Here is a 15,720-nt window from a genome sequence, read left to right as displayed (position 1 = left end):
CCTGCTTCTGGTAAATTGTTTACCAAAATTTGCTCCAGAGCCCATGAAAACAAATGGAGCCAGGGCTTACCTTTACAGAATTTCTTCTGCTAATCTGGGGAGACTTCAGCCTTCTGTACTCACAGCCTAGTAAAAAGCCTTCTCAACTGCTACATAGCCTCACAGTTTTGAGAAACGATGACAAAAAAGCGATTGTGTTTCCTCAGACAAAACAGAGGAAACAGAGGCTGCAGCAGCGTTAACAGAGCTACATGAAGCTTTCTGTGCTAGATCACGACAAACATTTGAAAAGCACTTTCAGGATGCTTTAGCATGAAAAGTGTTTCATGAGATCAGGTACTACTCATCTCTATATTTGCTACAGTGAATGCATGTAAGAAATAAATATAGACTACACTATCTTTTTATTTAGAATTACAGCTTCAAATGTATCACAACATTATAAAAATAGCTCACCTATTTTAGTTGCACTGTAAATATTCTCTATGGGAAATACAACCCCTAGTCCATACAACAAGACTTTCGCCAGAGCTGGAATTAGCTGAGTAGTTGTTACGAGAATGTTCACACAATTTGTCCTATGGAAAAGAAAACACAAACATCCTTTTTTTTAACAAAACAAAACAGAACAAGGAAAACTTTATCCCTTCCATCAGAACCCCTCAACATTATTATTGCCACTTACGAAGAAAGATTTTTTTTTCTACCTTACAGGTACAGAGTGGCATGGTCAGACCAGAACAAGGCATGGGAAGAAGGTCCTCCAGGTTCAGCATTTTGCCTACCAGACCAGGCAGCCTCTTCTAGATCATCAGCAGATAATCTTCAAGTTTTGTAACTACCCCGTACTCTTTGTACTCACCTCGAATGAATAAGGGTGAGTGCTTTCAGTGCAAGTGTTAACCAAGAATCTGTCAAAGCTTCAATTTCTGCTCTTAGTTGCAACCAAGCCTCTCTTTTTGCTGGACCAAGAAGACCTGTGGAGTAGATAAGGGCATGTCTGCACTGAAATTAAGTAACGTTCTGTCATTTTCCTTTGCTTTCATTAGCTCAGAGACAATTTTCCACACACCGCCAACCACTAAACACTACCATGTTAAAAAAGGAACAGAAACCAAAAGTTCTTCCTTTTTACTAATTCTTGCCTATATTTGTTATATATTTCAAAGTCACTTGCCTCCAACATTATTTTTGTAGGTATTGTATATTTCTTTTACTCGTCTGTAGCGGAAAGCCAATTTTCGCATCCAGTCCACTCCTCCGCGCACCCCCGTCGCGAGGCACAAATTCGCACTGGTGGCGGCCGCAGGAAAGCCGTCTGTTCCGAAGTTATAGGTGCTAGTCAGAGATAAGAAACCCCCCAGATTAACAAAGGGCAACAGGCTACATTCAACCACCAGGCTACATTCAACTCACTTTGCTGGACTGCAAAGGCTAAGACATCTAAAAAGGCAGCAGCTACTGTAAGCGTTACAGCAGTTCATTGATTTCCCAGGAAGGAACTTGCAAAGTAACGTTTTATCTTGTTCAGTTCTCTTGTACCTTAAATCTTGACCGTTGTCGTCTGAAGACACGTCGTCAATGTGAACCTGGTCGCATTCCTAAGGCGACAGAAAGACTTTATAATTTTCTTGATCTTGCAAATCTCGAAAATAAAGCTATAAAAACCTACGAACAATCTACTCATCAGGGATATTTTTAATTGTGGAAATCAGTAGATGGCAGTCTTGTTAAAACAACTATTTTACCTATTCCTTGTGCTCATTTCTTAGAATAAATGCACACGATCATTAGCTACTACTGTTAAATGGCTTTCCAAAAACACATTTTTGTGTTTAGAAAGGAAAGTGCTTAAAAACAATTAGCATATGTGTTCCATAAACGTTCTTGTAGCCTTTCAGGTACCTTAAAACATCATGCTGCTCAAAGCTGATTCAGTCAGTGCATAAGTGTAACTGAAACCAGACATTTTGGTAAATGTAACATATTAGAAAAATTAAACCTGATGCTAACCGCCAATGAAATTATGACCTCTGATTGCTGTTGAGCCACACACCAACACAGCCTGAGGCCAGTGTTTCAGAGGAGCACAGACAAAAAATCTGTTCCTAGTTTGCCATTCATTTGAGAGTTGTGAGTTTCCTTCTCTCTGTTTGGTCTTAGTGCATGAAAGCAGCATGCAAAGATGAAGAAAATCTGAACAGAAATAGCCAAATCAACCCATCTTTCTTCAGCAACTTGTATGCAAACTAACACGGCACATTTATAATTAGCTTTGTCCATCACTAAATTAAAAATTGTAATGCATATTGTTTATCCACCAAAAAAACATTAGAACATTACTATTAACAATTTAACTTTTGGCAGGGAAACAAATAAACCTCTGGCACTCTAGATCAATCTCAATTCAATGCTTGAAACAATAATGGATTTCAATTATTTTAATAATTTCCTCTTCTCTCTCTTAATGTGAAGTCCTATAACAAACATGATCTATTTTAAACACGAAAACACTGCAATCCTTTATTTTTGTGTTACTGCTTTCCTCTGAACAAATTTTTCTCTCTCCATGGATTTGTGAGGAAGGGAGGGAAGATAGAAGTGGAAAGAAACTCAAACCAGCTGTTCCCTAACAGAATTAAAATCATGACCCTCAACCCTTTTTCTAAAACATCTATTTTCCAGCCAACCCTCTCCCAGCAAGCAGCAAGCTCCAAGGAGGAAAAGACTTTGACCCTGTAACCTTCTCCTCCTCTCCTGAGGTCAACAACCTCAGATAAGAAAAAAGCTGAAGAAGTCTATTTGGCCTCACATGATGGTTGTGGATTCTAGATTTTTAAAAACATAGGTCTACAAAAAATACCTCAGAAACTTTTCAAACGCTTTGAAGACCAAGGTGTGGAGTTTTGCACTTGTACAACATACACTTATTCTTACTGTAATACATACTCTTTTGTATTTTACACATAGGTAGCTTGGGCTAGAGAGAGAGGTAAGAGCGACAACCAGCACAGGAAAGCCAATACTACATTTACTCATATTTAACCACCACACAGTGGATTTCCTCCTCAGGCAGACAAAGTGTATTAGATGTACAGACACAGCTGAAACTACAAGTGTGAACATATGTTGCCAGGCTTTGAGAATCAACTTGGCTAGAAAAAAGCCAGAAGCTTCTTCAGCAAGTTATCAAATTCACAGATATTAAGGTTTTTTGTTTAAAACTGAAAGGAACTGTCCATCCAAATGCCTGCAAAGTTAATGATTCAAATATGAACCGAGTGTAAGCTAACGAAGGGACACTCTCCTGAATCCCTGAGTTTCACATTGCAGTTAATCTTCCACTGCTCAGTGGCTTCTTAAAGTCTCCATGGACAGAAACCTTAAGGTTGAGTTGTCAATGCAGCAGTGAAAATTATCAAGTCTCCTCCCCCAGCTTGGAAACTTTGAATGACAATTGGAACAAGTTGCTGGGGAAGAGGATTCAAAAAAGAAATCTGTGAAAAATAAACAATTTTTTCAGTAACCACAAAACTAAAGGAAGGAGTAGAAGATTAGCTTCTCACAGGAACTGCTGAAAGAAGGAGTAACTCAACAGAATTCCAAAGTCAGGTCTCTCAGGCAAAAGATAGAGGCAGGGAAGATGACACCACTACATCTTAGATCCCACAGCTAGACAGGACCTTAGGAGTTGGAATTTTGATTTATTTTGCAAGGTCTTGGGACCATGACAAGCCCTGGGACATCACATTCTCCCCTTTTGTCTAACCATCTGCTGGGGAAGTCAAAAATGAGAACTGAAACAATGCATTAGAAATAGAAATCATGGTATCAAAAGAAGGAGGGATTTTGGAGAGAAAAACCCAGAAAATAAATCAGAAACCAAAAACTGGTGGGCTAAAAGTATAGAAAAAGTTTCAAGAAAGCAAGCAAAGTAAAGAAAAGCTCACAAACATCACAAATTTCAGGTGAAATACTGAATATAATAGAGAGAGATAGTGTCCTATTTTGTCGAGAATTAAAAGAAGAAGTCAGGAAGGGACTGAAGCAAAATTAAAGCACAAGAGATACATGTTATAATTTGGAAAGGATTAAAGACCAATGTGATTGACACTACATTACAAGTAAAGGAAGGTCACAAACAGTGCACGACTGTTGTGTTCCTGTTGAGTGGCAGGACACAGCTTTGAGGCTAAATGCGAGCTTTAAGTGCCATGTATTTTTTCATACTGTCTAGCTGACTCAGACTTTGGGCTAATGGGCGATGGGTGCAGTTTTCAACCCCTGAACATGAAAAGGGAAAACACTTATTTAACAATTGCTCTTTTAGCAGTAAAGTTATTTGGGAACACCTCTTCAAAGAAGCCAATTACCTGCCCACCATTAATTGATCTGGTCCAACCTTCCTTCACAACACCTTGTATTTGTTTTCACCTGCTTGCTTTGTGTGGAGCATTTTGTTTGTGAGCAAAGACTACCCAAGACACTGTTCAGACCCCTGATTAGTTACAAGCAAGCACATTCAACATTTTAAAATAGCAGTTTACTCAATATGTACCATAATCAGGGATATATTAAAATGAAGTTTGACACTGACCAACAAATAAAGTATACACTTCCAACCAGTACATTTTTGCAAAGATACATTTTAATAAAAATGCAAAGACTCATAAAATTCTCAAGCACTTCCCCAAAAAGCTTCTGTGAGCCAGCTTAATGCTAAGCAGCCATTCAGAAAAAAAACAAAAACTGGTTTGTTTGCAGGCTTACCATTTCAAGCTTTTGCAGATATATTTGACACTTTTGTAAAATTTTCATAGGAAATTCAGTACTAGTACTCTCCCCCTAACTTCTCTGGCAAAGTGATAGCTGAAATTAATATTGAAACTCCCTGTAGAAACACTATAAATACATGTTATTTATGCAGATGTATTTTATTATGATAGAATCAGTTTAGAAGTCAGCTCCAAAGCAGAACATTAAAATTGTTGGATTCTCTTTTAAAATAGGCTGAACTGGCAAGTAAGGAGCAAAATATCCTGTGGCTTATGTATAAAGATTACGCAGCAAGCTGTGTTTTGCTCCTAAAGGTGTTGACCTTGCAACTTCAGTGTATCCAGTTCGAAATCTTCATGAGGGACTACAAGTGATGACATGTTTGCACTGAAGGTTTGGATTTCAGTCAGACAGGCTGAGATGCAGCTCTGCACTTTGGGATCATTCCCTGGAAAGCAAAATGCACTTGGTATAGTTCAGGGATAATACTTTCAGAAGGGCAAAGCATCTTAGGCATCTAAACCCTATTCTCACATAGGTCTTCTAAACTGCACCGATTTTAATGAAACCCTTGCCAAAGCGCTTAATTCGCATTTGAAAATGAGATTTGGGCTACCAGAACATACAGAAATTTTAAAAGACCTTTCTCATGGTGCCACATGTACGTTCCATGTATGAGGGGCAGACAGGGGATAGGACAGGTATTCACAAAGGGTAATTTAGTCTAGGGAAGCGATGCTGCTCTGATTCACATCTCTGCTGCAGATCCCTTGCAGCCATGGCCAGCAATCACGGGGCAAGTTGGTCAGAAATCTGGAGCGGTTGTTTTTCTCTTGGTTGGTTTTCTGCGTGATCAGCACACTAGCTTGACAGCCGCTGTGGGAAACGGCAGGGTGGTGGGGCTGGGCGGTGGGAGCGGGACTGGTCCTCCTGGCAGCAGCCTGGCAGCTGCCCAAGGCAGCACCCCCAGAGCTACATCAAGTAAGTGCTCTCTGGAGGTTGGGGAGGTTTGTTCAGAAGGCTTCATGGAGAATTAGATTTTAAGAAGTAATTTGAGGCAGAGAGAAAATTAATCTTCTGCGATGAGAGAGAGCACGTCTTTTCAGTTCAGGAACGGCAGCAAGAAAAGACAGCAAGCTGTGAAATCCAGGGGGATTTAAAAGCCCATAGGAGGGAGTCCCCAGCAAAAAGTATCATCAAGGGAGAGAAAGGAGACATTTCCTGTATACCTTTAAAGTGCAAGTTTGGATGAGGGAGGAGGCTAGATAGGTGAGATAAAACATTAGTAACATGCTCAAAGCATGCTCAAAGATACGATGTTAATGGTGATATTGGGGGTTGTGGGTGGACTTACCAATTAGCCTAAGGGAAAATGAGAGTGTTAGCGTGTGTAACTTAGCAAATCTACCTATAGTAGTTTCAAAAGTTACTGTCCATGATGTCCTTTGCTGTTCTCTCGCACAGCTGGTTTGCATGGATCCATGCGTTTGTGTCCCTCAGACCTTTCAGTGCCACAACTGGTAGCTTAGCTTGAAACAAATCACCTGCAGCAGCTCAATTAAACCAACAGACGTTGCATGGAGTAACTGAGACTTGTTTCTACATTCCCTTCCATCAGCTCTGCCTTGGGTCTTGAAGCAGCAGCAGATACGCGTTTGCAGGAGCTCCATAAAACTGCTGCAATCGTTTGCTCAGTGAAAATATGTCTCCAGTGAAATGCAGTAAGCCAAAGAAAAACAACAATCAAAAATGAATGACTAGATAAGTCTAGCCTAAGACTTGTACATGGAAAGCTTATGTCTTCTCCCTCCTTCATTCCCAAAGCATTTGCTAACTCCTTCCTGCTAACTTTTCTTCCTTCTCTTTTCTGTTTTTGTATGATGAGCCAAAAACTCCCAGAGATGCTCCACAGTCATCATTCACAGCTCTTAAAATGCCTGGACCTATTTAGTCTTCTGGAATCATTCCTTTAAACTAACTTAGTGTCTTTATGAAGATTCATATGCAAAGCATTAAGTTATGGCAGAAATGTTCTGCAAATATTTATATTACTTTGCTCCTTCGCTACCACCCGTCAAGTCGTGCACTTCTGCCATAATTACGTAAAATATGCCTCACTACTCAATTTACTTTAGGAAAATTAATAAAAATAATAATAAAAAAAAGAGATTAAGGCTGTTATGAGAGTTCCTCTTCTCTGTGCCAATGGTACATACCAAGTGGAGTGACATAACGGCTAGCATGCTGATCATCGACATTTCCGTGTTACAAAACTAACAAAAATAAATCTAAATAAATCTAATAGTTCTGCTGTCTTTGAATAAACACTGAGTGTAAGATAACTCTGGACAAGTTTGTACATTATGAAAAGGAATAACATGAATAATATGAACATAACCTCAGAGGATGTCGAAGTATTACAGTCCCAAATCTGCTGATTATAGCTAAAATACATTTCCACATTTAGTTAATCTTCTTAATTTACCATGAAAAAACTAACACCGCGCTGTCAACGAATTGTTTCAATACCTTCGTCTGCAAAGTCAAATGAGAGAGAGGGGAAAAAACCCAAACCAACAACCACCCTTCAGAACAAGCTATTTTCATTTTGCCTTTACATCAGCGTGCCCATTGAGACAGCCTGGAAGCTGGCCAACTCACAGGAAATGATTGCTGGGATTCTCTGTTCCTCTCATATCTGTCATTACGCAATTATATCCACTGCTTCATTTTCCCTACTGAACAGTAGAGAAATCTGGTCATGTACATGTGAGAACAGATCTGGCAAAACAAGTTAAAGCTGAAATCCTTTATAAATGTGATGTATCTGAAAAAATTCAAATCGATTTTAATTAATTAAAGCCTTAATTAAACCTTAATTAAAGAAAAATCCTCTAGTGTACACTGCTGTGTTTTTTATGCAGCTTTTTAGGACAGTAGTATCTCTGTTTATGTCTTTTCCAGAAATAAAATATACATCCTTTACGATACACACCCGTTCAGATTATTTTCTGCTCCACAGGTACTCATCAGTTCTATAAGCCATCACAACGTGCTTCTCTGGGAAACATAGGCTTACAGATTGTCAAGGAACACTTTTCCAAGCAACAGTTGCATACTCCAAAGCTAGTTTGTGAATGACCATTTTTCTTTATAAATCTGTTGCTTTCTACACCTTTTTAGTTACATCTGTGATTATCCTTCTGCAAAAAAAAAGGCAGGTTGCTCCAGCTAGTCTCTATTCTAATTTTAGAAAAATAACATGCAAGGATCCCAACATTATTTAATAGTAGTCATTGTACTTGACAAGTAAATATCTGGTTTTTACTTGACTAGAAAGATAGCAAAATATCTAGTACGCATACAGGTCAGAAAATTGACATTACATAGAACAAGACACCTATGTCCCATATCTAAGTGTATGGCCTGGGCCAAATACTCCTCTACTGTACTTGCTAAATATACAAAATAAATATACAAAAACCTCTGCACTTCTTTCCAAGATGAGGCAATAGAGGCTGAAGTGCTGAGCTTCCTTAACCCATCATCGCAGAGCGCCTGCTAACATACAGCGCAAATCCATGTGAAAAAGCAGAGACTACGGTTCGCAGGTTCTCAATACTGGCACTCAACTGGCAGGACCTGTCATCTCTGTCTAGCCTGCACTTTGTGACCCTAACATTTTCTCTTCTTTCCCACCACAATTATTCGGCGCTGAAGAAAAAAGGTGCAGATTACCTGTGGGTCAGGCACAGGATATGAAGAACAAAGAGAGTTCTTGAAATCCACTTCATTCAGTCTGACAATTTGTGGATGAACAGTCAAGGAATTAAATCAGGCTGTGAAGGCTTTCAAAACACTCCCGTTTTAAACTTAAGACGATAAAGTGAAGCTTATAGTGTAAAAAAAAAAAATCACAACAAAACACCGAACCCCACCTTTTACTGTTAAAATAGCATATCAAAACAAAATAAAACAAAAGAAATTAAGGCTATTAGCTATATAAAACTATTAGCTATTACAAACACTGGGGATGAAGAACTGAAATTACTTAGCAAATTCATTTGGATAGCCAATAACTTAGGAGTGCTCTCCTGCACCGAACACGTTACCCTTTTAGAACGCACAATGGATGCCATTCTTTTCTAATAGAAAAAGTGATTAAAATCCTATTTTGCTTGCTCAAACGAACAAGTGCATTTGGATTAAATATCATGCTCCTACAGTAAACAGTGTTTGTTCCAAAAAAAATACAGATCTTATTCTGCACCTTGTGTTTACAGAAGTAGCTACACTAAAATCAAGGTTTACATTTTAATTTCAGCTGCACCTTGTAACTGGAAGAATCCAGTTTAAAATAGAACATGATCTAGAGAAGTACCTCTATAGCAACTGTAATGTGACAGTTACATTCCCACAGCAAAAGAAAATTCTGTTTTGCTAGTTCTCTTTCTTTGAAGCAGATATTTCAAGAACTGATAGTGTCTTGGTATATATCACTCGATACATTGAAATCTTTCTATTGAAAAGGAAGACGAAAATGTAAAATCGTACCTCTAGCACAGGGTCAGGGTCAGTAGAGCTCAGGACAATCACCATAAGTGCCGTCTTCCAAACCCCAGAGCTTTCTCGCTTGCTTTAAGGTATAGATTTGTTGTTCAGATTCCAGGTCAGAGATACTCCCTATCCTTCCAAATATGCTCATTACATTCCAGTTGTTCAGACAAGATAAAAACATAAAACTGTTCTATTTCTGTAATGTATGATCTCACTCAGGGAAGTGTTTTGGAGTGCGTCTCTAACAATCGATTCTTGCTACAACTCTGAAAAAACAATTTGTTATTCTATTTCTGTATGTTTTGCAGGAAAAGAGAAGAGGAGGGTGTCAGAGAAAGGATTTTACCCATAGACAGGAATGGCTAAATATGACTCAAGTTCAAAGAGTGTGTCACTCCTGGAAAGGACAGTGTTAAGTTCAAAATGTCAAATTCACTTTATTTTAAAAGTTCAGCACTTCACATTGTAAATACCTTCTTTACAACATGATTCATGTCATCCATGGATATATACTTTTGTAAAAAAGAAAAAAATTCTATGACTAATGAAAGCCAGCGGAAATAAAATGTGAATGTGTTTAAAGAAGTAACAAAAGCCATGAACCTGGTCAGCATGTCATGAATTATTCCCAACATATTAACTTGAAAGTATACTTCTAGGAACATATACATTTTATTGACACTATATACTAAAGGTTTTTCAAATATATTTAAATTTTAAACAATTTCAAAATTAAACTTATGAAAAGAATGATTTTTCCATAAAAGCCTGAAAACAATGTCTCATATCTCAGGAAATAAGAGCGCTCTCCTGGTTCACATGGAAATTTTCACAGAGAGATGTAAGGTCTCTCTTTCAGTCTCGTGCATTTAAACTTGCTGTGCCTTGGTGCTGTTGACCATCTCCAAAATGCATGTGTTTGAATGCAAGCTACAATGCTTTGGGCTAGCGAGTCTCCCATCCTTCTAATTACTCTGCTAATGGGATAAAGACTGGGATTAAAATTCTCTTTGCTAACCTTGCCAGTACAAACAGCTGAAACTTGTGCTCCTATGGGCAGACTGAAGACCACTGCAGAACACTTTGCATTTTTCCTCCTTCTTTTTCTTTCCCCCCTCAGTGTTGTGGGGCAGATGTTGCCCTCCAGGCTGCTGCTCAGTGGCAGAAGTAGGGAGTGAGCTGAGGCACCGCTGCCTTGCCCAGCTGGAGGAGGGAACAACTCTCTGCTTTGCCAGAGTGCTAGGAGGGCCAGCTGGATAGGCAAGCATTTTTGTGCCACCTTACAGCCTTATATTTAGAGAAAGGGAGAAGCAACAGGAAGGTGAATAAGGCGATAAAGTGATGCTATGAGCTTGGTAGGCTCCCATGTATTTCAGCTGAGCTGTACGTGTGCAAAGACTTATTCCATTTGATTTTCTTGAGAAAGGAAATCACATGGGGTCTATTTGCAGTGGCACCTAGTATGAAGGTACTCATCACTGGCCACGTGGAAGAAGTTAAGCAGTTAATAAGTTGCATAAGCCTATAGGAATGATCTTCTCAAGTAAGCTAAGGAGGTATTTGTTATTCTTTGTAGCTCTAACACTCATGAACCACAGCAGCACATTCCACAACAGCCAGGCATCGTGCATTTCGGATGGGTCGAAGCTTTTAGCTGGGTTTTACACGCACCAGCAAAGCCACAGTTCTGCCTATGAATAAAGACTTTGTTTGGCATTTCTTTTCATTTACCTACAGCTACACGTGCAGTGTAATTTAGTCCCACATTCATGAAGTGGAACTTCATGAGCTTTCTGCAGGTCACCCATGGTTGCAATATCACGCAGACGAGAAACTATTTCCAATCATTCCCTCATATACATATCAGGGAAAAATTCTTAACATGATTTGTATTTCCTTTCCTTTCTTTCCTTCCTTCCTGCAGTGAAACAGAGCTGCTCCTGGATTGCTACTGTGGAAAACTAAATGCAAATAGATGGACTTTGTGCCTCAGTCTGAACATACTGCGATGCCTGCTGGAAGGGAGTCCAGAACTGTTGACAGATTCAGTAGAAAGCGAACTCTCCTACTCTTCATAGGACTTAAAGTACCTTAAAAATTAGGTTTACATCCACAAAAAAATGTAGTGCTGTAAAAAAAAAAAAAAAGCTCTACAGAAGCTTTTGGAATAATCCCATTTGGCTTTTCCAGAACATTCTGTTGCTGAAGGTGAACTATCAGAAGTTGAATCACAGGCTCCTCATAAGCAGACCTAGCCACAGTTGGGTCGGGAGGCTCCCATTACAGACATGACGAACGTGAGGAGGAGGTGCACTCTTACTTCAGCCAGATGAGAAAAGGCATTTTTTAATAGATATTCCTCTGTAGGGCCCTGGATGACTCTACTCTGGGTGACCAGGGATCAGTTCAGCTGCTATCCTCATGGTATTTGCAGGTGGGAAGGAGATATTTCAGCTATGTCTGAAGTTTTCCTCTCCCTGCAGCCATCCCTTGTATCTCACCAGGAATGAGGCTTATTCAACAACCTTCCCTGTAATTGCTTATTTTTTTGAGTTTGATGGCCCAGAAATCCATTTTCAGTATGTTCTACAGTCCTTTCTACCTGGTTTTTTCAGTAAGTGACTACTGTTGTTTCTTATTCAACATCAGCTACCCAACTAGGAAGTAAAGGGCCAAAGGCTGGTTAAGACTTTCCAGGATCCATCCTCCAATCGCAGCCAAATCAGACTCACTGCCAAAATCAGATAGATGCCTCCAGGAAAACAGCTATTTCTCACAGCAGTAGAACCAGACCTAGTGGTCTGAACATGAACTCCTGTCCACTGTTGATTGCTAAACGACGGTCATCTGGCAAAACCCATCACTTTATGAAAAGCTGGACTGTTACATTCTCAATTTTTGTATTTTTTGAATATATAAACATTCACATGACCAACATGAATGATTACATTCAACAGTCACCAAGAGCTGATTCTGCTTTCAGCTGCATCTTTAACTATCACACTCTTTTGAAAACTATTTTCAAACAAAAAGTATTTCCTTCACAGATTGTTTTTTTAAATGCTTCTAGTGAAGAAATATTTCTTAGAATATTAAAGAATGCACATGCTATTTTTCTGATTTGAGAGAATGTGAAATGTAATGTCCTTAAGAAATTTACTTCCTTTGGCATCATCTTAGTCAATATTTACTTTTGGGTCGGTAAACCCACCCCTTTACCTTAAGAGAAGTTAACCTCCACCTATCAGCAACACTGTTTCTCTGTACTGGATATTTTGTTTTTTTCCTGACATTGATACAGTTAGGTTGATTTTCTGATTTTCTGCCTTGCTGGTACAGCATTGGCGATCCCAGCACAACAAAGGAAATTCATGCCATAATGCTACACCAAGGTCTTGCAATGCTCTGAGACAAGTTTGCAAATGAAATGGTTTAAATAGAACTGGGGTAATTGTGCATGAGGGAAACAAAGAGCAGGAAGCACTCAAAACTGCCGTGTTTACCTCTTAAACAGCTGCTACCTATTGCTTAAATAAAAAAAAAAAATCCCAACCAAAATAGTAACAAACACCTCCAGCCCCCAACAACTTTCTTTATGAATGATCGAACAATTAAAACCCATAAAGTTGCTGTATGGTTTGGGAGAATCATTAAATTCTATGTAACTTTACTCCTCACCTCGAATGGAAGATAATACCAGCTCTAACGGCGGTGCTGCAGACTTAATCAATGGTTTAATCTTTTAAGCATTCTGAAAGCTTATCACAAACTGAACCTAAATGCAGTAACTGTTAATACCAACTAAGTTCATTAAGATATTAATGCACTCTCTATCACACTTTCATTCTAATAATATTATTTAAAAAAACTTAAGGTAAAAAATAGACAAGTGATACTAAGAAATAATAAAAAAAATTAATATTATAATTATAACTAATAATTTAAGACAATATTAAAATATAACAAAAGGAGAAAAATTTTCTCCTTTTCCCTGAATTATTTCTCCTTTCTCTGAATTATTTTAATTCATACCGACCAAATATGTTATGTTATCTCAAGGACAATGGTATAACTTTGCAGTAATTTTGCTGATTTCCAAAGCATTATTTCACACTCCTGCAACTGAAAGCCTAGAAGTCCCACTTGCTTTATGGACAAGAAAAATGGGAGTTATTAAATGATACACACAATCACAAGTAACTTGTTTTGGAACAGCAGTACGTAGAGGAGCAAGACTGATTTACTGTTGTTCTGATTTCTTCTTTTTCAATGGGTTACCCCATCATTTTGTAAACATAATTTGTCACCAACACCAGCCAGAGTTCTCTGTAACTACTTTTTGCCTTTCTTTCAGATCTGTTATCCCTGCTGAGAGAATCTACTAAAGAAGAATTTTTCATACTGACACCAACTGTAGTCTTGCTGTGAATAACCACATTCCCATAAAAATCATTCCATTTATTGCAAAGTTGTTGGCAGACCATAGGAATAATAGTCAACTCAGGAAACCTTTTATCCTGAAATCACATAGCTTAACCCTTTGCATGACCACATGAAGTTTATACATAAAAGCTATATTATCACACTGCTGATTTAATGCTTTAGTAAAAGCATTTTTATTGTTGGCAAGTTTTTAAAATTATTTTTTCACAGTACTTCTTTTAACTAAAAAGAAAAGGAATCTTTCCCAATACATGAAATAATATATTAGCATAGATGCTTGAGTGTGGTTCTGATTATAAACTAAAAATTTACAGTCATACGAAACTTTTTTTCCTGTTTTTCCTACCTTCCTACGGTAAGGAAAGGTGTATGAATTTACAATATAAAGGAACAACGAGAGAAAAAAAAAAATTTACTTTATGATTTTTTTGTGGAAGATACTTCTGTTAGTCATTGTATTTGCTTTGTTAAACACCAAACTAGTGGAGATTAGGTTCAGGAAAGAGGCATTCGTTTTTTTAGTTACTCCTCTTGACAGTTTGGGAGTCAGAGGTTGCTTGTATTCAAATTTCTGTCTGAATTTATTAAAGTGATGGAACAAAAAAAGTCAGTGTATGTTTTCACTGTCTTTTTTGTTCCATTTGTCAACCCTTATTTGTAGGTAATTACAGCTTGATTTATGCTTTATTCATTTGACCAGGGCCATAATGGGAATTTTGTAAACACACCTTTAAGAAAAATACCCACATTTTGTTCCAATAAATGAATTGAAATATTTGACTTGTATCTTTAAACTTCTCAGTCAGAGAAAATTCTCAGAAAACCTCTTACTGCTACAACTGGCTTTCCCCTTGACTACCAATGTTAGGGAAGCCGTTATCCCCCTGGGTACCCATACTTTACATTCGCAATGCGAGCTACGCAAATACGCAAAAGAAAAAAGAGATCTTTTAACTGATTGAAGTGATTTTCTACAGCTCAGAAAGGGTTGTTTGCTTAGATATAGCTGATCTTTCTTGTGGCAGTAATATTTCAGCTGAGCTCAGTACTCACGTCAGCAGCCTCTATTCTGCTGTCAGTGAACATGTAAGAATTATCATCTCCCGACTGCACCTAGTACTGCAGGTAACGTTCATAAAGTGCCTGGACTGCCCTGTTCCGACTGGACAAGGATCTTGGAAAATAAAAAAATCCCAAATACCCATTCCTTCAATACCTCATTGTTTCTTTTGTTAAACTTTTCATTTACATTTTTTAAAACCCTCATTAAATCCTCATGCTTTAATGGCACACATTAAGATTGCTTTAGCCCACTACAGAATCACCCAGCTTCTTGATCGTATCTAAAGACAAACTTTTAAAATATAATTAACAGCAGTCAAATTTTACTTTAAAACACAGAAAAATAAAAGTGATACTGCAACGAGTAAAGGGAATAATCCCCTCCCCCTTTCTTTAAAGTTTCATTAGACCATTGAACTGGATGAAATTCAGATAGAGGCCTTATTGTAACCACACTGAAACAGTAGAAATCTCCCGAGACCGTGAAACTCAAACATTTTGGGAACCAACTTCAAGCACTCCTTTCGTGCTTTTAAAACAAAATGAATGAAAGACACTTCTTAATTTTTCTCCCTGTAGCGACATCTTAATGCAATTCCTACAAAAACCCCAGCACAAACAGGTCTGTTTAAAATACATGTGCATGCATATTTTCTTAAAATTTAAACCATAATCATAACAGCCACATGTAACCACACCAGCACAAACTGCACACTGGCTCTCAAGACTCCAGACAACTGCAATGATAACATTGTAAATTTGTGATAAAATTAAACCTAGGCTGAAGACGTTGATAGAACCTACCTACCACACATACTGCTAAGATGCTTATGCTGTGGTTTCAGATCTCTGTACTTATGTAAGGATTGGCTTATGTGTTCT

At 38.1% G+C, this 15,720-nt stretch overlaps 1 protein-coding gene across 9 annotated transcripts in view; it reads right to left on the bottom strand.

The window, feature by feature from the left end:
* Positions 1–15,720, bottom strand: part of EYA1 (EYA transcriptional coactivator and phosphatase 1) — an 84,777-nt gene that overhangs the window by 11,397 nt on the left and 57,660 nt on the right. For all 9 annotated transcript variants that reach the window (XM_035890094.1, XM_009634503.2, XM_035890093.1 and 6 more), the window contains 4 exons: positions 1,543–1,601; positions 1,178–1,338; positions 863–977; positions 457–578 (listed from right to left, as the gene is read on the bottom strand). In XM_035890094.1, the coding sequence (XP_035745987.1) occupies positions 457–578; positions 863–977; positions 1,178–1,338; positions 1,543–1,601 (457 nt within the window). The remainder of the gene's footprint in view (positions 1–456; positions 579–862; positions 978–1,177; positions 1,339–1,542; positions 1,602–15,720) is intronic.

The sequence above is a fragment of the Egretta garzetta genome, unplaced genomic scaffold (genome assembly GCF_000687185.1).
Source record: "Egretta garzetta isolate BGI_Z169 unplaced genomic scaffold, ASM68718v1 scaffold251, whole genome shotgun sequence".
Classification (NCBI taxonomy): Eukaryota; Metazoa; Chordata; class Aves; order Pelecaniformes; family Ardeidae; genus Egretta; species Egretta garzetta.
This window is presented reverse-complemented; position numbering and strand designations above follow the sequence as displayed.